The 23,603-nt window shown below is 43.1% G+C and overlaps 1 protein-coding gene across 2 annotated transcripts in view; it reads left to right on the forward strand.

Moving 5' to 3' along the window:
* Positions 1-8,592, forward strand: part of LOC139264479 (thrombospondin type-1 domain-containing protein 7A-like) — a 757,124-nt gene extending 748,532 nt beyond the window's left edge. For both annotated transcript variants that reach the window (XM_070881020.1, XM_070881021.1), the window contains 2 exons: positions 3,389-3,476; positions 6,042-8,592. In XM_070881020.1, the coding sequence (XP_070737121.1) occupies positions 3,389-3,476; positions 6,042-6,126 (173 nt within the window). In that variant the 3' untranslated portion in view covers positions 6,127-8,592. The remainder of the gene's footprint in view (positions 1-3,388; positions 3,477-6,041) is intronic.
* The last annotated feature ends 15,011 nt before the right edge of the window (positions 8,593-23,603 follow it).

The raw sequence follows: 23,603 nt of genomic DNA on the forward strand, positions 1-23,603 counted from the left end.
ACAATGCTAGGTAAATACTTTTTATTATTTTTTTCTCTTTTCATCACTCTTCTCCCCTCCTGTAGTGTCAACTCCTTTCTGGAGTGCCGCTACACAGACACACAAATGGCCATTATTTAATGTGACCCTTGGCAATAAGTGTTAACAGACCTTTCAAACATGGGATGGAGTCATCCTGATCCTAAAGTTCACACATGTGCGCTTCAGACAGAGATGTTAGATCACAATCGAGAGCAGGAACTCTGGCCGACTTTGCTTGCTGTAAACAGATAATGCGAAAGCCAGTTGTAATGCTTTACCATTTCTCTAGCTGAAGTCAGCAAACTCCAATAGTACAGATTGGGAATTGGACATGGCCTCCTCTTGTTCTGAATAACTCAACTACTCACTGGATAAACAATAAGAGCCATTGAAAAATCTATGATGAATACATTTTAAAAACCAGATTTGCCTTTCCACTGCCACAAATATCAATCAAATGTTTTACCATATATGTTTGGACATTATCAATCTGCTGTCATTTTGTAACTTGCAACATTTCCAGTCTCCCATTTCATAATTAAAACTTTTCATTAATGACATTTAAAAATCATAGCATGAAAGTCCTGAAGACAAAATCATTCAAATTGGAACGCGTACATTAGAGAGTTTCTCCAAGGAAAATTGGAAATGTTATTTTGTTGAACTATAGATTTTTTGGCATCTATTTCATTGCTTATAAGCAAAGAACTGATTTTAGAGTATTTTTTAACATGGTAAAATATAAAATTGGGTTGTTTCCTACAGTACAGACATACTAGATTCCATTCAAGTACAGGGGAACAGTAAATGTTCCGTAAACTCCAGTACAAGATTATGCTATAGTTTGTACAGTTCACCAGAAACCCTTTCTCCAATTCTCCTGCCATAAAGCCATGGAACAGTGATTTTTTTCCACAAGTTCATTGTAATTCATTGTGAGCTATAATGGTTTCTTCACCATGATCCTTTTTCCCATACACAATGCCTTGTCTAAGCCACCATAACTATTTGGACTAGCCTACAGAATTCAGTTACTCTAAGTGTCACTCACACCTCTGGCCTTGGCTAGCCCTCATCTACTGCCATCTACTTTAATTCACTCCAGATCACTGCGATCCATGATCTCAAGCCTATTGAGATTTCTCAACCTATCTTTCACAATTTTACTCCAACTGTCTATAGTCTCAGCTGCTGAAGCTTGCTTTTTGGTACAATGTGATCACTTCCCTACCCCAAGTCTATGAACATCATTTATAAAGAATATAAGAACATAGAACATATGAATTAGGAGCAGGAGTAGGCTATATGGCCCTTCTAGCCTGACCCGCCATTCGGTAACATCATGGCTGATCTTCGACCTCAACTCCATTTCCCCGCCCGATCCCCATATCCCTTGATTCCCCTAGAGTCCAAAAATCTATCTATCTAACCCTGAATATACTCAATGACTCAGCATCCACAGCCTATTGGGGTAGAGAATTTCAAAGATTCACAACCTTCTGAGTGAGGAAATTCTTCCTCATCTCAGTCTTAAATGGCCAACCCCTTATCCTGAGATTATGCCCCCTAGTTCTGGACTCTCCAGCCTCTTCATCCAACCCAGAATAAATTTACTCCATTCTAAATCTGCTGCTGTCTCTGTTCCTTGTTGGCACAGCTCACTGCAGTCCCTCTTCCAGCTCATCACAATCCATTACACACAGCAGATTAGCCCATAATAACAGAGGTATTCTTCAGAACAAGAAAATATGAGCATTAGATACAGCAAATCTGTCCCTTTTCAATTGATCTTAACCAATCTAAAACATAATCCATTCTCTCTCTCTCTCCTGAAACACCTAGAAGACTGCTGGAAATCTTCAGGACTCATAAAATTTTTATCTCTCTGACAGACAATAGTAAAAAACCACCCAGACAGTAGATGACTATTTTTCTTCTGTCTCCATTGTTGTTAATCTCAGCACTGAATGAGAGGATGAGGGATCTCTCCACTACAATGTGACTATATTAATTTGGCCATCTATGCGAAATTATCCCCAACTGAAATCTGCTTACATTATTTTTTTAAAACATTACATTAGCTTCACCTTGAAACAGTGCAAAAAAACAGAATGTTACGTCAGCTGTCACATGAAAAGACAGCTTCACTTTTTAATAAGATTACAAGCACAGTATTATTCATTTGGCACTTCATTTATAATTAGTGAGACATGATCCTGTGTCATAAAAGCATTATCAAACTGATTCTCTTGCAGTAACCTTTGTATGCACTCTAGCCTCTCTTACAATCTTTTGTAACGTGCTCCAACTTCTGATGTACTAGAAATCCCTTATGCACCATATTCTGATACAGATCATAATATAGCACTCAAGAAGTGAGTTACTGTGAGAATATGTAGATATACAAAGAGACACGTACATGCAATGACAGGTAGATTCTATAGTACAAACAAAGCTTTAAGGTTGCATCTCTCTTGATCAATTTATTTTTGATAATTCTATCTTCTTAAAGGTAATTTTCCTATTACAATCAGCAAATGATTTTGACGTACACATTATATTAATTGCATTTAATACAGATCTAAAATCTATAAGTTGGATTTTTACATATTCTGAATATGTTTTTGTTATAAGATGTAAAACAAAACGCCATCTTACACAATCTTGTATGCACTGAAAGAAAAATAGCTGTGTAAAACATCATACCATACTGACCTCTGTTGGAGGAGAAATGAAATGCTAGTAAGTTGATGCCTATGACTGAACATCCTGTAAACTTAGTCAGACACCAACTAATTTCTCATATATTGTATATCTTACAGTTTGGTTAATAGGAATGATGGGATAAATTGGCCTTTCCCACCATTTAAAGGCTATATGGTATTCTGAACATGAAAGGAAAGTATAATAAGCTACAATTGATGTCAATATTGATCACATTATTCATGTATTCCTATATGTACTTATAGGACTCAGGGTTAGTTGATCTAGAATCACAGTATGGAGTCTGATGGGAGGTGTGGCAGGGTAGTTTAGATGAACTAATTGTCTTGTCCTGCCCCAACCATGTACTATTTGTTGATAAATTAAGACATCAACAGCACAAGATTCAATGTATAGACTAGATTGTTTCACCAAATATTTGGATACCTCAGCTGCTATGTTGAAGCGTTGTAGAAATATGTTCGTAAGGTAGGAATTACAGCAACAACAAAAATATAACGATGTAGAAAAAGATTATAAAATAATATCAATGCTAATTAAAGTTGTTTCAAAATAAATCTACTTTTCTGGGTTACATTCAGTTTTAGATTACAGCATCTCTGTATTCATTGTTAAGAGTTAACAAGGTATCTTTGCTTTATAGATGGGAAGCTGAAAACATGGGTTTATGGTGTGGCAGCAGGAGGTTTTGTCTTAATAATCTTCATTGTCTCTATGATCTATCTAGCCTGGTAAGTTTGTGGTGGTGTCCCATGCCATAGAAATATACAGACAAAGCCATTATACTGTAGGGTGTCAGAACAGTTGAGTGTGAGGACTGTATATGTGTGCAAACTACTGAGCTTTCATGTTTTATTCAAGGTAGTTTACCTTTGAAAATATGAACCAAAATGCTGTTAAGAGTTGGTTGAAGCCTTTTTGTGGTGTACAACTTTCTTTGTGAATTGTGAATCACCTTCAAGCCTACAGATTAAAATTTAAAATCTGCAAAATAAATATTTCAACAGTTATATAATATGAAGCTAGTCTGAAAAAAACTGCCTCAGTTGTGCATGCACTTTATCTATCTATGTAACTATCTATCTATCTAACTAGCCACACACACACACCATCATTATTGAAACACTTCAATGAGTAGTGGAACTGAAGGCTACTGCCTAAGGTCCAGACAACAATCAAATGACATGTGTCCCCCTCAGTCACTAAATCCTCGCTCTGCTGCAGAGTCTGTGGTCAAATTGTCTTTAAATCAAAAGCAGCTTCAGAAAGTATTTCCAAGTGCATTTAAAAGCATGATGAAAGAAATCTTAAGTTTTACCCAATGCAATCATTATTCTTTTAACCTTTTTCACTTGCAAGTGCTAACCACTAATTGCCATTTAAGTCTTTAACTGAATTCTGACTGACATTACGGCAGGAAGATTTTATAGTGCCAACTTGAACTTGTCATTGCTATCGGTATTATAGTTCCATACAGCTGACTGCCAGCACTTTACGTAAGAAATGAGTTACAATTCCAAGCTTCACCTGCTAGTGTGTAAAAAGTAACTATTAAATGGTAAACCTAACATGATAAGAATATCCTTTTCATTGCTGGATTCCAAAACACATCAAGCCAAGATTGATTCTGCTGAAATAAACATTCTAAGTTTTGTGCAGTAAGTATTTTGTTACACTGAACAATCCTAGTTCTTCTTCGATCACATTTTGGCCTAGTGTAAAATAAAAGAATGCTTTGTATTTCTCGCATGTCGCTGCTAGTCAGCATGAGAAATGAGACTGTCATGGAATGGAATATGCTTACGCTTTGTTCCCACTGAATATCAAGCACTCTCTGGTCAGGTGTTGCATAAGGTAAGATGCAGTTTGGAGTTGGAGCTCCCTCCACACTACCTATACCACCTGCCTTGACTCCCAACCTTAGAGTTATACCACTTCTGCCTCAGGTGTGATACTCTAGCTTTTATAACTAGGCACCTTCATTGTTTCTTTGAGTAAAATTGTCTCCTTAGTGATAATTATTAAAACAGTACAATAATTGATTAAACCTATTTTAACAACCAAATTAGGTCACTTTTTTGGCTGATTAATCAATGACAATTTAATGCCAGAGTACTAGATCACCAAACAGATGGCTTCACCAGGATAGGTGTTGATGCTGCTGTTCCTTCAAATTCAGAGGAGTGCTAAAGGGAAATCCTGCAGATCTCAAATAATGCACTGTTCAGGGCTTAACTGATGTAAGAGATCAGTTGGACCTTGTCAGACTCTGGAACAGCTTGTGAGTACAGTTTTGTAACAATTTCTACTTAATTTTCACCCTCCCTCACCTGAAAGTGCTGACTCTTTCTGGGGTACATTTCTACAGGTGAAGATGACAGTCTGATATCTCGGCCAATTTACAACCCTGAGTTTTGGCAGAGTATTTGACCATGGACTATCTATCAGTTTTGGTCTCCTAACCTGAGGAAGGACATTCTTGCTATTGAGGGAGTGCAGCGAAGGTTCACCAGACTGATTCCCGGGATGGCGGGACTGACCTATCAAGAAAGACTGGATCAACTGGGCTTGTATTCACTGGAGTTCAGAAGAATGAGAGGGGACCTCATAGAAACGTTTAAAATTCTGACGGTGTTAGACAGGTTAGATGCAGGAAGAATGTTCCCAATGTTGGGGAAGTCCAGAACCAGGGGACACAGTCTAAGGATAAGGGGGAAGCCATTTAGGACCGAGATGAGGAGGAATTTCTTCACCCAGAGAGTGGTGAACCTGTGGAATTCTCTACCACAGAAAGTTGTTGAGGCCAATTCACTAAATATATTCAAAAAGGAGTTAGATGAAGTCCTTACTACTAGGGGAATCAAGGGGTATGGTGAGAAAGCAGGAATGGGGTACTGAAGTTGCATGTTCAGCCATGAACTCATTGAATGGCGGTGCAGGCTAGAGGGGCCGAATGGCCTACTCCTGCACCTATTTTCTATGTTTCTATGTTTCTATGTTTCTATCACTGGCTAGCCAGATTCTGTCCTCACCCAAAGTTCACATGCATAGACTTTCTGGCAGAGGTCATCGTAAATAAATCTGGAGTTGAAATGCTTGGCTGTTATTTCTCACCCCTAACTCAGGAACAGTAAGGCCATTTATAGTTTCTCGAACTTTGTCCCAGAAGAGATTATCTAAACTAAGGATTAAACCTAAAACCTTCTTCTGTATAATGGCACTTTAACATTGTAAAATCATATGCAAAGGTTTATTTGCATGCCAATTGTAACTTGAGTCTTTTCCCTTCTTTGTAGCAAAAAACCCAAGAAACCACAGAGAAAACAAAATAACAAGCTGAAACCTTTGACGTTGGCCTATGATGGAGATGCTGACATGTAGTCTCCTTTGTTGCTCGAAGGATCTTTCCCAGTCTTTCTTCATTAGTGTAAGGTATAATGTGCAGTACTGTATGTCTGGTCTACAGTCTTTTAGGGAATTCAAGGACAATTTGTCAGATTCTATAGCACTGTGACATTTTTGCAGGAAGAAGGATGAAAAAATATGCCACAAGATGTCATTCTCAGTATAGTACAGGACTTCAAATGATACAGCTGCCTATTTGTAACAAGCTAAACCTTTGAAATGATACTGAAGAACTACGCTACATTGCGCCAAAAGCAAACTTTGCTTTTATCTGAATAAGACATTAAGGCACAAATTACATTATAATTCAAAAGTAAAGTTGAACTTTGTATTAATTGCCTTTTGTCTAATAACTATATATCAAGTACAAGGATGATGCCCTGTGTGAGAAAGTTCTCCTACTATAACAGGAATTAAACCGGCAACTGCTCACTGACCTGATGCACGCTTACCAGAAAGAACAGACATGGTGGATTGAAAATTTAAACTACGTACCCAGACCAGAGCTGTTTCAAAGTGATAGCTTCCTAATGTTAATGCAAAAAGGATGCAAATTTATATTTCTATCAACTGCTTATTGCAGCCGATTGTAGATGCAGCAATGCAGAATAATACACAAATGCTTGGTGACAAGTCAACGGTTAAAGCAAGGACAGCTGAATTGCTAGATGGTCTCATACAGCATGATCCTCAAAAACTGCAAAGTGCGATAATAAGAAATACAAATCAAAACCATTCATCTGGGAAATTGAAGTCTAAAGTATTAAGAGCCCAAACCTTTTCCTTCTTACCTTTCCATGTATTACTTATGAAACTCTATATGTATTTCCAACAACAAGTTAACCAATTACTCCAGTACCTATTGCTGCTGAAAATGCTCGTACCTAACTATTAATGTTGCAAACTATGACCTTGTTTATTCTACCTAATGAAATGCTCTCTCTAAATGGCCTGTGAACCACGGCCCACAACACTTGTTAAATATGAGGCACTTCTTTGCACTATATTAGTGCTGCATGATGTGCACTTAACCAGTTATCACCTTAGAAATAGCCTCTTTCTAACAAAAGTGTCTCATATCAGTAATATAAAATAGATAGTTTGAAAAGGAACAACCTAATATTGTTTACTCATGGATTGCAACAGCTTTTACTGTGGCAGAATGAAATCAGAGTATTTCAGTTGGTGTATGTACATACATATGTGTGTCTATAGTCACTGCAGCTATTTTGTAAAATGTATTGGTGGTCAGTATAGTTGCAGTATTTATAGGCATCTAGTTGAATTTTCTGAAATATGTAATTGTTCTGATCTTATGTGCTTATGTTGTGCAAATAGTCCACTAGCTGTTTGCTAGTTCAATCTTTTTATACAGTTTTTCTGTTGCTCCTTTTAAAAGGGCAACGTATTTTGACTACTTTATTATCATTACCAAAATGTGAGGAAGAGGAGAGACTGTAGTTAGCAAACACAAAAGTCAGAAATCCCAATCAGGTCTAATTAACACAGCCAACTTGTATAAAAATCAATGTTGCTACACAGTTCATTTCTTTCAGATAAAATTGTTTGAGAAAACTATTAAATGTGGGAGGAGAATAAACATCCATTTATTAATACTACATTGCCAGTATTTTATAAGCATTTCTCTTTGTGTGAAATACATTTATTCTATCATTCTGATACAAAGTAAGCAGGAATCGTTTTTCTGAAGGAAATACTTTAAAATAAAGTATTGGAGCAAATTAAAAATCACATTGCTCATCATTGATCTAAGTGACACAACATTTTTTCATCCTCTAAAACGTACTCTTGCATCAACATTAACTCTTCCAGGAAATTATCAATATTTGAATTAAGCAAACCTGACCTTGCCATGGTACAAAATATTTATGATAGCAGAAATATTTTGTTTCACAGTAATCAGAGTAGTATATCTTTCCTCTGAGGTCATTAAATGGAATTGCTGAGACAAAGCTACTGTTAGATCATTGCCCAAGGAAAAGAATTAACTTGTTTACAATCTGAAATTATTTGAAGAAATTGGAAGCTTTACTTCTGTTACTAAAGATAAAGGTAAAACTGAATTGTACGAGTGGTCAGTGTGCTGACATCTCTCACCTTGTTCAACACAAAAGGGCAAGCGAATTATCAGTGAAGAGATGTCACCACATATGAAACTAAACCCATTGCTGTTTCTCTAAGCAGTTTATTTGCATGTTTTTGAATGAAGATAGCAGCTGCCAAAAGAATGTGCTTCTCTTTCATTCTAATGTGTTATTGTTAATTTGTAGATAATGTCATTTTTTTATTTTTTAAATTATGTATATTTTCTTTTTTTTTAATTAAAGCAATGTTTATGTACAACCTCCAAAATTTTGCAGGGGGAAATAAATCCAAATTTTATTGATTAATAATTATATTTAAAATAAAGATGTGGCACATGCTGTATAGGTTATTGTTTGATAACATTTATTCTACCTGAAACATTAAATAAAAAATTATCAAGAGTTTTATTGGATGTGTGCATTCATTTTAACCGAGTAGACATACACAAAATTCAACAGCTTTATAGCCAAATTCAGCAGAAGTAGGATCTTTGACACCAAGCCCTAATCTCTGCATATTAGAATCTCAACAACAACAACTTGTATTTATATAGCGCCTTTAACATAGTAAAATGTCCTAAGGTGCTTCACAGCAGTGTTATAAGACAAAACAGATAAATTTGACACCGAGCCACAAAAGAAGAAATTACGGCAGGTGACCAAAAGCTTGGTTAAAGAGGTAGGTTTTAAGGAGCGTCTTAAAGGAGGAAAGAGAGGCGGAGAGGTTTAGGGAGTGAGTTCCAGAACTTAGGGCCCATGCAGCTGAAAGCACGACCACTGATGGTTGAGCAGTTATAACCAGGGATACTCAAGAGGGCAGAACTTGAGGAGTGCAGACATCTCGTGGGGTTGTGAGGCTGAAATAGATTACAGAAATAGGGAGGAGCATGGCCATGGAGAAATTTGTAAACATGGATGAGAATTTTGAAATCGTGGCGTTGTTCAACTGGGAGCCAATGTAGGTCAACAAGCACAGAGGTGATGGGTGATCGTGACTTGGTGCGAGTTAGGAGATGGACTGCTGAGTTTTGGATGACCTCAAGTTTATGTAGTGTAGAATGTGGGAGGCCAGCCAGGAGTGAGTTGAAGTAGTCAAGTCTAGAGGTAACAAAGGCATGAATGAGGGTTTCAGCAGCAGATGAGCTGAGGCAGAGTCGGAGGTGGGCAAAGTTATAGAGGTGGAAAAAGGCTGTTTTAGTTATACCGTGGATATGTGGCCGGAAACTCATTTCAAGGTCAAATATGAAGCCTTGGTTGCGAGCAATCTAGTTTAGCCTCAGATAGATGCTAGGGAGAGGGATGGAGTCAGTGGTTAGGTAACTTTGTTGGAAACCAGAGGACGAGTGTAAATAACCGTTTACGCCATTTCTCCAGGTGAAATTACAGTGATCGGTAGAACCACCGTGAAGATTACTGCAGTATATTTTCTGCTTATGTTTATAGCATTACAAACTACTGATAATTCAAAATCATTTCTGGGTTGAAAAAATATCAAATTATCCAATAATTCGAATTCTAACAGTGTAAGTGACGCAGCAAAGTGGTAATTTAGGCACTCAATTTGCCCCGTGCTGGGTTTGCAGTGCATAATTCGAATTCGCTTTTTTTCCCGCTGGCGCATATAATGACTGCACCGCCACAAGTTTGGGCTCTTGGAGTTTAAAAAAAACATGCTGCTGCAGTAACCGAGCATTCTCATGGTGCTGGCGGGGCGCGACATCTGCACGACGCGGACATACCGCTTCACGCTGCCGCCTCACAATGTCACTGCCCTTTTAAAGGGGAGAAACGCTGCGAATTCTTCAATCTCTTTAGTGGCACCCATTGGGCCACCAGGCAGGGTGTTGACCAGGCCAACGGCCTGGCATCCAAGAGTGAGTGCCCAGCTGTATGTTGGCGGCCTGGCCACACTAGTGGCTGCCATTGTCGGGTTGACTGAAAAGTCAGGTGACAGAAAAAAGAGGGCAGCCGCCACGCTACCACCTCCTCTTTAAAGGAGGCTGGGGCTCCACAGTCACCACAGACTCTCTCACTGAGAAACTGTCATTGGTGTCGCCCCACACCGACCTCGCGTCCCGCCGGACAATTTCCCACAAAGGGCGCAAAGGAATCGGTGCGGGGTGATAAGGGGTCGGCGCACATGCCAATGATGTCATCGCCATGCGTGCGCCGTGGCAGTGCGCTAATCGTGGAGCGGGGCACATACCGCATTTCGCCGGTGGGGTCCCGGAGGCAAATCCGCTCACGTTAATGTGGCCGCCGCACCTGCGCACTAATTTATTAGTGCACCATTAACACGGGCTGGCGGTGCTAGCTGGCCCTGTGCAAAGGTCTCTTAGTTTAAAATTTCACATCTAGCAGCTCAAAACTGGGATTTCATGAGGTGCTGCGGTCCATCAGCAGCAGCAGAATTGTATTCCACCACAATTTGTAACCTCATAGCTTGGCATATCCCTGCACTACCATTACCATCAAGCCAGGGGACCAACCCTGGTACAATGAGGACTGTAGAAGAGCATGCCAGGAGCAGCACAAAGCATACTGAAAAATTATGTGCAAAACTGGGGTAGCTGCAACACAGGACTACAGACATGCTAAACAGCAGAAGCAGCATGCTATAGACAGAGCTAAGTGATCCTGCTGAAGGATCAGATCAAAGCTTTGTAGTCTTGCCACATCCAGTTGTGAATGGTGGTGGACAATTAAACAATTAACAGAAGAAGGAGGCTCCGTGAACTTCCCCATCCTCAATGATGAGGGAGCCCAGCACACAAGTGCAAACGACAAGCGTTTGCAACCATCTTCAGCCAGAAGTGGCGAGTGGATGATTCGTCTCGGCTTACCCTCGTGTGTTGTTAGTTGATATGATTGCAGTAGGATTAGGGTGAGTGTGAGGGGTGGCTATTGAGATGGGGATGTGATAATATAGATATAGAGGGATGGGTGGAGGTGCAAGGTAAATTGTGTAAGTAAGGATGTGCAGGAGTAGAGTAGGGAAGGCAGAGTGATGGGGATATGATGAGTGGCACAGCAGGATAAGGTTGAGTGTGGCTTTGCAGTAACATTTCATGATCTACTGAGATCATTGAAAGGTTTGCGCCACTGCAGGCCAGATCCTGCTGATGACATCCCTGCTTGTGCCCGACTGTGCAATGTGCAACCAGGCTGTGTTGTTCTCCTGGGGAGGTCTCGTCCGCCTATTGGAAGGGAAGAGCACCTCCCTGCATGCTGTGACTCTCTCCATAAGCATAAAGAGGGAGTCATGGAAGAGCCTGGATGAGCCATGTACCTTTGTGCAATGTTTGTCAGTGTTTGCAGCAGCTCAATGCTGTAGAACCCTGACAGTACATCTGTCAAAATAAATGTGGACGTGGCCCCTTTAAGGAAACTGGCTGATGACACTTCATCAGATGATGTCATCACACCGGCTTCCTTTTAATTGGCTGGTAACCTCGCTTGGCTGGCTTAACAAACCTAATCCGGGCAAAATCCGGGAGGTGGGATGAAGACAGGAGCTGGGTTGTTGTCTACTCCGGCTGAACTGCATTCGCCACAGGTGGTGAAATCGCAGCCTCAGTTTGGGTTCTGCCAGGCCCATTCGGCTCCAGACCTCTTTACAGCCTTGGTCCAAACAGGGATAAAAGAGCTGAATTGCAGAGGTGAGGTAAGAGTGACTACCCTTGACATCAAGTGTGTCATCAAGAAGGCCTAGTAAAATTGAAGTTAATGGGAATCAGGGGGAAAACTCACCACTGGCTGGGGTCATACCAAGCACAAAGGAAAATGGTTGTGGTTGTTGGAGGCCAATCAATTTGCGTGGCGCGCTGATACCTGAAATTTCCATCAGGGGTCCTACAACTGACATAAAAAACACAAGAAATAGGAGCAGGAGAAGGCCATTTGGCCCCTCGAGCCTGCTCCACCATTCAATAAGATCACGGCTGTTCTGATCATGGACTCAGCTCCACTTCCCTGCCCACTCCCCATAATCCTTTACTCCCTTATCGCTCAAAAATCTGTCTATCTCCGCCTTAAATATATTCAATGACCCAGCCTCCACAGTGCTCTGGGGCAGAGAATTCAACAGATTTACAACCATCTGAAAGAAGAAATTTCAGTTTTAAATGAGCGGTTCCTTATTCTAAAACTATATCTCCTAGTTTTAGTTTCCCCTTTGAGTGGAAATATCCTCTCTGCATCCACCTTGTCGAGCCTCCTCATTATCTTACATGTTTCAATAAGATCACCTCTCATTTTTCTGAACTCCAATGAGTATAGACCCAACCTACTCAACCTATCTTCAAGGGTCAACCCCCTCCTCTCGGAAATCAACCTAGTGAACCTTCTCTGAACAGCCTCCAATGCAAGCATACCCTTCCTTAAATACGGAGACCAAAACTGTATGCAGTACTCCAGGTGTGGCCTCACCAATAACCTGTACAGTTGTAGCATGATTTCTCTGCTTTTATACTCTATCCCCCTTGCAATAAAGGCCAACATTACATTTGCCTTCCTGATTGCTTGCTGTACCTGCATACTAACTTTTTGTGTTTCATGCACAAGGACACCCAGGTCTCTGCACTGCAGCACTTTGCAATTTTTCCCCATTTAAATTATAATTTGCTTTACTATTATTTCTGCCAAAGTGGATAACCTCATATTTTCCCACATTATACTCTATTTGCCAATTTTTTTGCCCACTCACTTAGCCTGTCTATATCCCTTTGCAGATTGTTTGTGTCCTCCTCACAATTTGCTTTCCCACCCATCTTTGTATCATCAGCAAACTTGCTAACAATACACTCAGTCCCTTCATCCATTTCATTAATATAAATTGTAACTAGTTGAGGACCCAGCACTGATCCCTGCGGCACCCCACTAGTCACTATTTGCCAACTGCAAAATGACCCATTTATCCTGACTCTCTGTTTTCTGTTAGTTAGCCAATCATCTATCCATGCTTAATATATTACTCCCAACCCCATGCAGTAACCTTTTATATGGCACCTTATCAAATGCCTTCTGGATATCCAAATATACCACATCCACTGGTTCACCCTTATCTGCCCTACTTGTTACATCCTCGAAGAACTCCAGCAAATTTGTCAAACATGATTTCCCTTTCGTAAAACCATGCTGGCTCTGCTTGATTGAATTATGCTTTTCCAAAAGTCCCGTTACTGCTTCCTTAATAATGGACTCCAGCATTTTCCCAACGACAGCTGTTAGGCTAACTGGTCTATAATTTCCTGCTTTTTGTATGCCTCCTATTTTAACTGGGGCATTACATTTGCGGTTTTCCAATCTGCTGGAACCACCCTAGACTTTAGGGAATGTTGGTAAATTACAACCAATGCACCACTATCCCTGCCGCTACGTCTCTTTAAGGGGAGGGTTTAAAATAATATGGCAGGGGGATGGGAATCTATGCAGGGAGACAGAGGGAAGTAAAATTGGGGCAGAAGCTAAAGGTAAAGTAGATAAGGAAAAGTGGTGGGCAGAGAAATCAAAGGCAAAAATCAAAAAGGGCCACAGTACAACATAATTCTAAAAGGACGAAGAGTGTCAAAAAAACAAGCCCGAATGCTCTGTGTTTCAATGCGAGGAGCATTCGTAATAAGGTGGATGAATTAACTGCACAGATAGCTGTTAACGGATATGATGTAATTGGGATTACGGAGATATGGCTCCAGGGTGACCAAGGCTGGGAACTCAACATCCAGGGTTTTTCAATATTCAGGAAGGATAGACAGAAAGGAAAAGGAGGTGAGGTAGCGTTGCTGGGTAAAGAGGAGCTTGGATGATGTGGAATCTGTATGGGTAGAGCTGCGGAATACCAAAGGACAGAAAACGCTAGTGGGAGTTGTGTACAGACCACCAAAGAGTAGTAGTGAGTTTGGGTATGGCATCAAACAGGAAATTAGGGATGCGTGCAATAAGGGTACAGCAGTTATAATGGGTGACTTTAATCTATATTTTGATTAGGCTAACCAAGCTGGTAGCAATACGGTGGAGGAGGATTTCCTCGAGTGTATAAGTGATGGTTTTCTAGACCAATATGTCGAGGAACCAACTATAGAGAGCTGGTGATGTGTAATGAGAGAGGATTAATTAGCAATCTTGTTGTGAATGGCCCATTGGGGAAGAGTGACAATAATATGGTAGAATTCTACAATGAGATGGAGAGTGACACAGTTAATTCAGAGACTAGGGTCCTGAACTTAAAAAAAGGTAACTTCGATGGTATGAGACGTGAATTGGCTAGAATAGACTGGCGAATGATACTTAAAGGGTTGATCGTGGATAGGCAATAGCAGACATTTAAAGATCACATGGATGAACTTCAACAATTGTACATCCCTGTCTGGTATAAAAAATAAAACGGGGAAGGTGGCTCAACCGTGGCAAACAAAGAAAATTAGGGATAGTGTTAAATCCAAGTTGGCCAGAAAAAGCAGCAAACCTGAGGACTGGGAGAAATTTAGAATTCAGCAGAGGAGGACAAAGGGTTTAATTAGGAGGGGGAAAATAGAGTATGAGAGTAAGCTTGCAGGGAAGATCAAAACTGACAGCAAAAGCTTCTATAGATGTGCGAAGAGAAAAAGATTAGGAAGACAAATGTAGGTCCCTTGCCATCAGAATCAGGAGAATTGAAAATGGGGAACAAAGAAATGGCAGACCAATTGAACAAATACTTTGATTCTGTCTTCACTAAGGATGACACCAATAACCTTCCGGAAATACTAGGGGACCGAGGGTCTAGCGAGAAGGAGGAACTGAAGGAAATCCTTATTAGTCAGGAAATTGTGTTAGGGAAATTGCTGGGATTGAAGGCCGATAAATACCCAGGGACTGATAGTCTGCATTCCAGAGTACTTAAGGAAGTGGCCCTAGAAATAGTGGATGCATTGGTGGTCATTTTCCAACATTCTATAGACTTTGGATCAGTTCCTATGGATTGGAGGGTAGCTAATGTAACACCACTTTTTAAAAAGGAGGGAGAGAGAAAACAGGGAATTATAGACCGGTTAGCCTGACATCGATAGTGGGGAAAATGTTGGAATCAATTATTAAAGATGTAATAGCAGCGCATTTGGAAAGCAGTGAGAGGATCGATCCATGTCAGCATGGATTTATGAAAGGGAAATCCTGCTTGACAAATCTTCTAGAATTTTTTGAGGACGTAACTAGTAGAATGGACAAGGGAGAACCAGTGGATGTGATGTATTTGGACTTTCAAAAGGCTTTTGACAAGGTCCGACACAAGAGATTAGAGTGCAAAATTAAAGCATATGGTCTTGGGGGTAATGTATTGACATGGATAGAGAACTCTTGGCAGACAGGAAGAAAAAGGTATGAATAAACGGGTCATTTTCAGAATGCAAGCAGAGACTAGTGAGGTACCACAAGGTTCAGTGCTCGGACCCCAGCTATTTACAATATACATTAATGATTTAGGCGAAGGAATTGAATTTAAATCTCCAAGTTTGCAGATGACACTAAGCTGGGTGGCAGTATGAGCTGTGAGGAGGATGCTAAGAGGCTGCAGGGTGACTTGGACAGGGTAGGTGAGTGGGCAAATGCATGGCAGATGCAGTATAATGTAGATAAATGTGAGGTTATCCATTTTGGTGGCAAAAACAGGAAGGCAGAATATTATCTGAATGGTGACAGATTAGGAAAAGGGGAGATGCAACGAGACCTGGGTGTCATGGTACATCAGTCATTGAAATTTGGCATGCAGGTACAGCAGGCGGTGAAGAAGGCAAATGGCATGTTGGCCTTCATAGCGAGAGGATTTGAGTATAGGAGCAGGGAGGTCTTACTGCAGTTGTACAGGGCCTTGGTGAGGCCACTCCTTGAATATTGTGTACAGTTTTGGTCTCCTAATCTGAGGAAGGACATTCTTGCTATTGAGGGAGTGCAGCGAAGGTTCACCAGACTGATTCCCGGGATGGCAGGACTGACATATGAGGAGAGACTAGATCGACTGGGCCTGTATTCACTCGAGTTTAGAAGAGTGAGAGGGGATTTCATAGAAACTTATAACATTCTGATGGGATTGGACAGGAAGAATGTTCCCGATGTTGGGGAAGTCCATAACCAGGGGTCACAGTCCAAGGATTCGGGGTAAGCCATTTAGGACTAAGATGAGGAGAAACTTCTTCACTCAGAATTGTGAACCTGTGGAATTCTCTACCACAGAAAGTTGTTGCGGCCAGTTCGTTAGATGTATTCAAGAGGGAGTTAGATGTGGCCCTTACGGCTAAAGGGATCAAGGAGTATGGAGAGAAAGCAGTAATGGGGTACTGAAGTTGCATGATCAGCCATGATCATATTGAATGGTAGTGCAGGCTCAATGGGCCGAATGGCCTACTCCTGCACCTATTTTCAATGTTTCTATGTTTCTAAGACCCTAGGATGCAAGCCATCAGGTCCAGGGGATGTATCTGCCTTTAATCCCATTAACTTACTGAGTACAACCTCCTTAGTGATTGTGATTGTGTTAAGTTCCTTCCCCCTATAGCCCATTGACTATCCACTGTTGGAATATTGTTTGTATCCTCTACCTTAAAGACTGATACAAAATATTTGTTCAGGGTTTCTGCCATCTCCATGTTCACAATTAGTAATTCCACAGTCTTGTCCTCTAAGGGACCAACATTTCCAAGTGGGAAGCCAGAAGATTGAGAATTTTTTTTAAGTCAGCAGAAAACGGTTAAAAAATGATTGAGAGGGAAGATAGATTGTCAAAGTAAACTAGCACGAAATATAAAAATAGAGAGTAAGAGTTTCTACAGGCATATAAAAAGGAAAAGAGTGGCTAAAGTAAATGTTGGTCCCCTGGAGGATGAGACTGGGGAATTAATAATGGAGAACAGGGAAATGGCAGAGGCGTTGAGCAAATATTTTGTATCGATCTTCACGGTAGAAGACACTAAAAACATCACCGCCGCCCCCTGCACCTATTCCCACCCACCCCCACACCCATTCCCACCCATCCCCGCACCCACTCCCACCCATCCCCGCACCCACTCCCACCCATCCCCGCACCCACTCCCACCCATCCCCGCACCCACTCCCATCCATCCCCGCACCCATTCCCACCCACCCCCGCACCCACTCCCACCCATCCCCGCACCCACTCCCACCCATCCCCACATCCATTCCCACTCATCCCCGCACCCATTCCCACCCACCCCCGCATCCACTCCCACCCATCCCCGCACCCACTCCCACCCACCCACTGCACCCATTCCCACCGTCCCCCACCCTCCACACCTAACCCCACCCTGCATCTTCTCCCAACCCTCACCCATGTTAAAATTCCCCCCAATGCATCAGAATTACAATGAATTTAACGCATACACCATTATTAGTGTATAAAGAACTCAACAATTTGTGGCGGGGAAGTGATATGGTGTGAGTTGCAAATAGCCATAAATTGCTGCATGAATTGTGCCACTTCGTCATTAGCCTTACAAAAATGGTAGTTCACCACCAAACTCCTCATGAGATTCAAGAAATTGCAGCATTTGAGCTGTTTAAACAAATTAACCTCACTGTAGAAAGTTAGCACTGATAGTTAACAACATAAGAAAGAGAGAAAGACTTGCATTTATATAGTGCCTTTCATGACCACCAGACATCTCAAAGCGCTTTACAGCCATTTAAGTACTTTTGGAGTGTAGTTGCTGTTGTAATGTGGGAACTCATTTAATGATGAGATTTATGTTCCTACAATGTCGCTCTACCTCCCAGCCCAGAAAGGGAATAATTTAAACTATGGAGTCTCATTCCTGCAGGTAGTAAATTTTTTAAATGTAAAATTTAAAATGTTTACATTTTTTTCTTACTTTCTCTTTTTTCTTTCTCTCATAATCCAATCTTTCTTTCCCTCTCATCGCCTATCAGCATCTTACACTGACATCTGTTTCAGTGCTAGAAGATAGTCTGGTTTCAGCTTTGATGACAGGAACAACTCAACAGATACTAGAGGGAGAAATTGGCTAACCCCTGAAAACAGGCATGGGGATCACAGTACACGATTAACCTGTGCCCATTCGTTGCGATGCGGGCAGCATGTTAAAAAAAATTTAATCAGCAGGGGTCCTGATATCATGAGTGCCTAGCACTACTTAAAGGCAACCTGCACTTCTTAAATGGGAGGTGTATTGTGGCTGGAATAGGTTGTGGGTGTCATGTATGTAACCTCTATGTAACACCACTGCAATACTGTATATACTTAAGCAATGCACACCTTGACCACAGAGGGTGAGCTTGTCCTTACCTGGTCATCCAGGTATATAAAGGGAGGTCCCACGCAGGGTCATCACTTCTTGGTCCTGTGAATAAAGGTTCAGGTCACAGAGTGACCTTGTACATAGAATGTGCCTCGTGTGGGTTTTGTGCCATTGAGTAAGGACTTTACATTGGCGACGAGAAACGGGAATCAACGACCAACGAGAATGGCCACCGGTAGCACAGAGGAATGGTACTGTGTTGGTGAGGACGATTTCATTGAGAGGCTCCAACAAAGCTTTGGCATGAAAGAATGGCTGGGAGATGCAGTGGCCGACAAGAGAAGGGCACACCTGCTGACCAGCTGCGGACCTAAGACTTACATGCTCATGAAGGACCTACTAGCACCCGAAAAGCCGGCGGACAAAATCTTTGAAGAGCACCTCAAACCGACGAGCAGCATACAGATGGCCCGACACAGATTCTATACCATCGATGTCGTGAAGGACAGAGCATACCGGACTTCGTTGCGGACCTCCGGTGTTTGGCCAGCCTCTGTATGTTCACAGATGCCTGCAGAGGGGAGATGTTAAGGGATTTCTTTATTGAGAGCATCGGTCATGCGGGGATTTTTCAAAAGTTAATTGAGACCAAGGACTTGACTTTGGAAGCGGCAGCGTTGATGGCTCAGACTTTCATGGCAGGGGAGGAGGAAACCAAAATAATATACGCGACTCAGAGCCCCTCAGGCAGGTAAGGGCAGTTAGACACATCCCAGGCAGCAATAGACCCCAGAGCAGGCATTCAACAGAGACAATGGCAGGCTGAACGGACATTTATGCCCCCCCAGTGGACAATGCGGTCCGGGATGGGGCCATTGACACCCACTAACAGGGTACCCAAGGGCAGTCAAAGGGACAATCAGCAAGGAATGCCGGGTCATAGCTCCTTTGGTTCATAACAATGGGAATCTCAGCTCATGCTGGAGGTGTGGGGGCAAACACTCTGGCAGGACTTGCAGGTTTCAACAATTCATCTGCAGAAATTGCAACCTCAGTGACCATTTAGCTCGAATGTGCAGGAAGCCTGTAACCAGGCTAATTTACGAGGTGGATGGACCAGAAGAGGGGTCTGTGATGCAGGATGACTCTTGGGGCAAATCAATGGATGCTGAAGTTCAGCGGGTTCATGTGGCAAACATTCACAGCTCATATACCAAAACACCACCAATGATGATGAAGGTTTTATTAAACGGCATCCCTGTATGCATGGAGCTGGACACAGGGGCCAGCCAGTCACTCATGAGCATTCAACAATTCGAAAAGCTATGGCCACACAAAGCCAGTAGACCCAAACTAGAATGCATTGAGACACAGCTACAGATGCATACCAAAGAAATAATTCCAGTACTGGGCAGTGCAATGTTGGCGGTCACACACAATGGATCAGTAAACCGGCTGCTGCTCTGGATTGTCCCGGGCAATGGTCCTGTACTGTTGGGAAGGAGCTGGTTAGCTGAGATGAACTGGAAATGGGGGGATGTGCACGCAATGTCATCTGTGGAGCGAAGTTCGTGCTCACAAGTCCTACAACAATTTGAGTCACTATTCCAACCTGGATGGTTCAAAGGTACCAAAGTAGTGATACGCATCACGCCGGATGCCAGACCAGTGCACCACAAAGCCAGAGCGGTGCCGTATGTGATGCGGGAGAAAATTGAGAGCGAATTAGACCTTTTGCTGAGAGAGGGCATCATCTCGCCCGTTGAATTCAGCGACTGGGTGAGCCCCATCGTTCCCGTCCTTAAAGCGGATGGTTCTGTCAGGATCTGTGGCGACTACAAGGCCACTATCAATCGGGTGTCCCTACAAGACCAATACGCGCTCCTGAGAGCGGAGGATCTCTTCGGCACGCTGGCAGGCGGCAAGCTGTTTACCAAGTTGGATCTCACTTCAGCCTACATGACCCAAGAACTGGCCGATGAATTTAAACTACTGACCACCATCACTACGCACAAGGGACTGTTCGTTTACAATAGGTGCCCGTTTAGCATTCGATCAGCGGCAGCGATTTTTCAAAGAAACATGGAAAGCCTGCTCAAATCCATTCCCAGAACAATCATATTTCAGGACGACATCCTCATCACGGGTCGTGACACTGAGGAACACCTCCACAACCTGGAGGAGGTGCTATGCCAACTGGACCGGGTAGGCCTGTGACTCAAGAAGTCTAAATGTGTGTTTTTGGCTCCTGAGGTTGCGTTCCTGGGCAGGAGGATTGCTGCAGATGGGATTCGGCCCACCGAATCCAAAACAGGCAATTCGATGAAAGCCCAGGCCCGGCAACACATCGGAGTTGTGTTCATTTCTGGGACTCTTGAACTATTTCGGGAACTTTCTGTCGAACTTGAGCACGTTGTTGGAGCCGCTTCATGTGCTCCTGCGTAAGGGTTGTGATTGGTTTTGGGGGACTGTCAAGAATGGGCTTTCAATCGGGCGCGGAACCTACTTTGTTCAAATAAGTTATTGACCCTGTACGACCCCTGTAAGAAATTGGTTCTGACATGTGATGCATCGTCCTATGGGATCAGGTGCGTGTTGCAGCAGAGTAATGCTGATGGCCAACTACAACATGTAGCTTATGCCTCCAGGTCGCTCTCTCAAGCAGAACGGGGATATGGAATGGTTGAGAAGGAGGCACTCGCGTGTGTCTATGGTGTAAAAAAAATGCATCAGTACCTTTTTGGCAGGCGGTTCGAATTCGAAACGAACCACAAGCCGTTAACATCCCTGTTGTCAGACAGCAAGGCTGTCAATCCCATTGCGTCAGCCCGTGTACAGCGATAGGCTCTCGCGCTGGCTGCTTATGACTACTCCATCCGGCACCGGCCGGGCACCAAAAATTGCGCTGACGCACTCAGCAGGCTTCCACTGGCCACCACCGAGGGGACAGCGGAACAAAGCACTGAGATGGTCATGGCCGTTGATGGCTTTGACAGCGCAGGCTCCCCCATCACAGCCCGCCAGATCAAAATCTGGACAAACAGAGATCCCCTCCTATCTCTGATTAAGAAATGTGTCCTGACTGGGGATTGGGCGCCCGCACACGGAGCATGCCCTGAGGAGGTCAGACCGTTTCACAGGCGGATGGATGAGCTCTCCATCCAAGCCGACTGCCTATAATGGGGCAACCGGTTAGTCATGCCCCAGAGGGGCAGGGAGGCATTCATCAGAGAACTCCACAGTGAGCATCCTGGTATCGTTCTGATTAAGGCCATTGCCCGGTCACATGTTTGGTGGCCAGGAATTGATTCAGACCTGGAACACTGTGTTCGCAGATGCACGATGTGTGCCCAGCTGGGTAATGCCCACAGGGAGGCCCCGCTCAGACCGTGGCCCTGGCCCACCAGGCCATGGTCACACATTCATATTGACTGTTAATGGGAAAAATGTCTCGTTGTGGTAGGTACGTACTCGAAATGGATCGAGTGCATCATTTTGAATTCGTGCACGACATCCACCACTGTGGAGAGTCTACGTGCGGTCTTTGCAACCCACGGCTTGCCGGACATCCTTTTTAGCGATAATGGCCCATGTTTCATGAGCTATGAATTCCGGGAGTTCATGTCGGGCAATGGCATTAACCATGTCAGGACAGCACCGTTCAAGCCAGCCTCCAATGGCCAAGCGGAACGTGCGGTCCAAATCATTAAACAAGGCATGCTCAGGATTCAAGGACCCTCCCTTCAATGCCGCCAATCACGCCTCCGGAGCCCCCCAAACGCACTCGCTCATGGGGGTCTCGCCCGCTGAGCTACTTATGAAACGAACACTCAAAACTCGATTGTCCCTCATTCACCCAGTCCTGACCGACATAGTTGAGGGCAAGCGCCAGTCCCAAAATGAGTACCATGACCTAAACTCAAGGGGGAGATGTATAGAAATAAATGACCCTGTATTTGTCCTCAATCATGCCGTGGGGCCCAAATGGCTTGAGGGTACTGTAATAGACAAAGAGGGGAACAGAGTCATCGTGGTTAAACATAACAATGGGCAGATATGCCTTAAGCATCTGGACCAAGTAAAAAAAGGTTCAGCATAGACACTGAGGAACCCGAGGAAGATCATGAGATGGTGCTCACAAGACCGCCAGTGAACGAGCAGCAAGAACATTCATCAGCATGCACAGTCCCGGCGGTCAGCCCGGACAGGCCGGAATCACCACAGGTGACAGTCACTCACGCCAAGGCTCAACAACCAGAGCCCCAACTGCGGCGCTCCACGAAGGAGCGTGGACCACCTGAAAGACTTAACCTATGATCCCAATAAGACTTTGGGTGGAAGGTGATGTCATGTATGTAACCTCCATGTAACACCACTGCAATACTGTACATACTTAAACATTGCACACCTTGACCACAGGGGATGAACTTGTGGGAGACACTCCTTACTTGGTCATCCAGGTATATAGAAACATAGAAACATAGAAAATAGGTGCGGAGTAGGCCATTCGGCCCTTCGAGCCTGCACCATCATTCAATAAGATCATGGCTGATCCTTCACCTCAGTACCCCTTTCCTGCTTTCTCTCCATACCCCTTGATCCCTTTAGCCGTAAGGGCAATACCTAACTCCCTCTTGAATACATTCAATGAACTGGCATCAACAATTCTCTGCAGCAAGGAATTCCACAGGTTAACAACTCTCTGAGTGAAGAAGTTTCTCCTCATCTCAGTCCTAAATGGCCTACCCCTTATCCTAAGACTGTCCCCTGGTTCTGGACTTCCCCAACATCGGGAACATTCTTCCCGCATCTAACCTGTCTCGTCCCATCAGAATCTTATACGTTTCTATGATATCCCCTCTCATCCTTCTAAACTCCAGTGTATAAAGTCTCTCCTCATATGTCAGTGCAGCCATCCCTGGAATCAGTCTGGTGAACCTTCACTGCACTCCCTCAATCGCAAGAATGTCCTTCAGATTAGGAGACCAAAACTGAACACAATATTCCAGATGAGGCCTCACCAAGGTCCCATACAATTGCAGTAAGACCTCCCTGCTCCTATACTCAAATCCCCGAGCTATGAAGACCAAAATGCCATTTGCCA

Source organism: Pristiophorus japonicus, chromosome 5 (assembly GCF_044704955.1).
Source record: "Pristiophorus japonicus isolate sPriJap1 chromosome 5, sPriJap1.hap1, whole genome shotgun sequence".
In the NCBI taxonomy this organism is placed as follows: Eukaryota; Metazoa; Chordata; class Chondrichthyes; family Pristiophoridae; genus Pristiophorus; species Pristiophorus japonicus.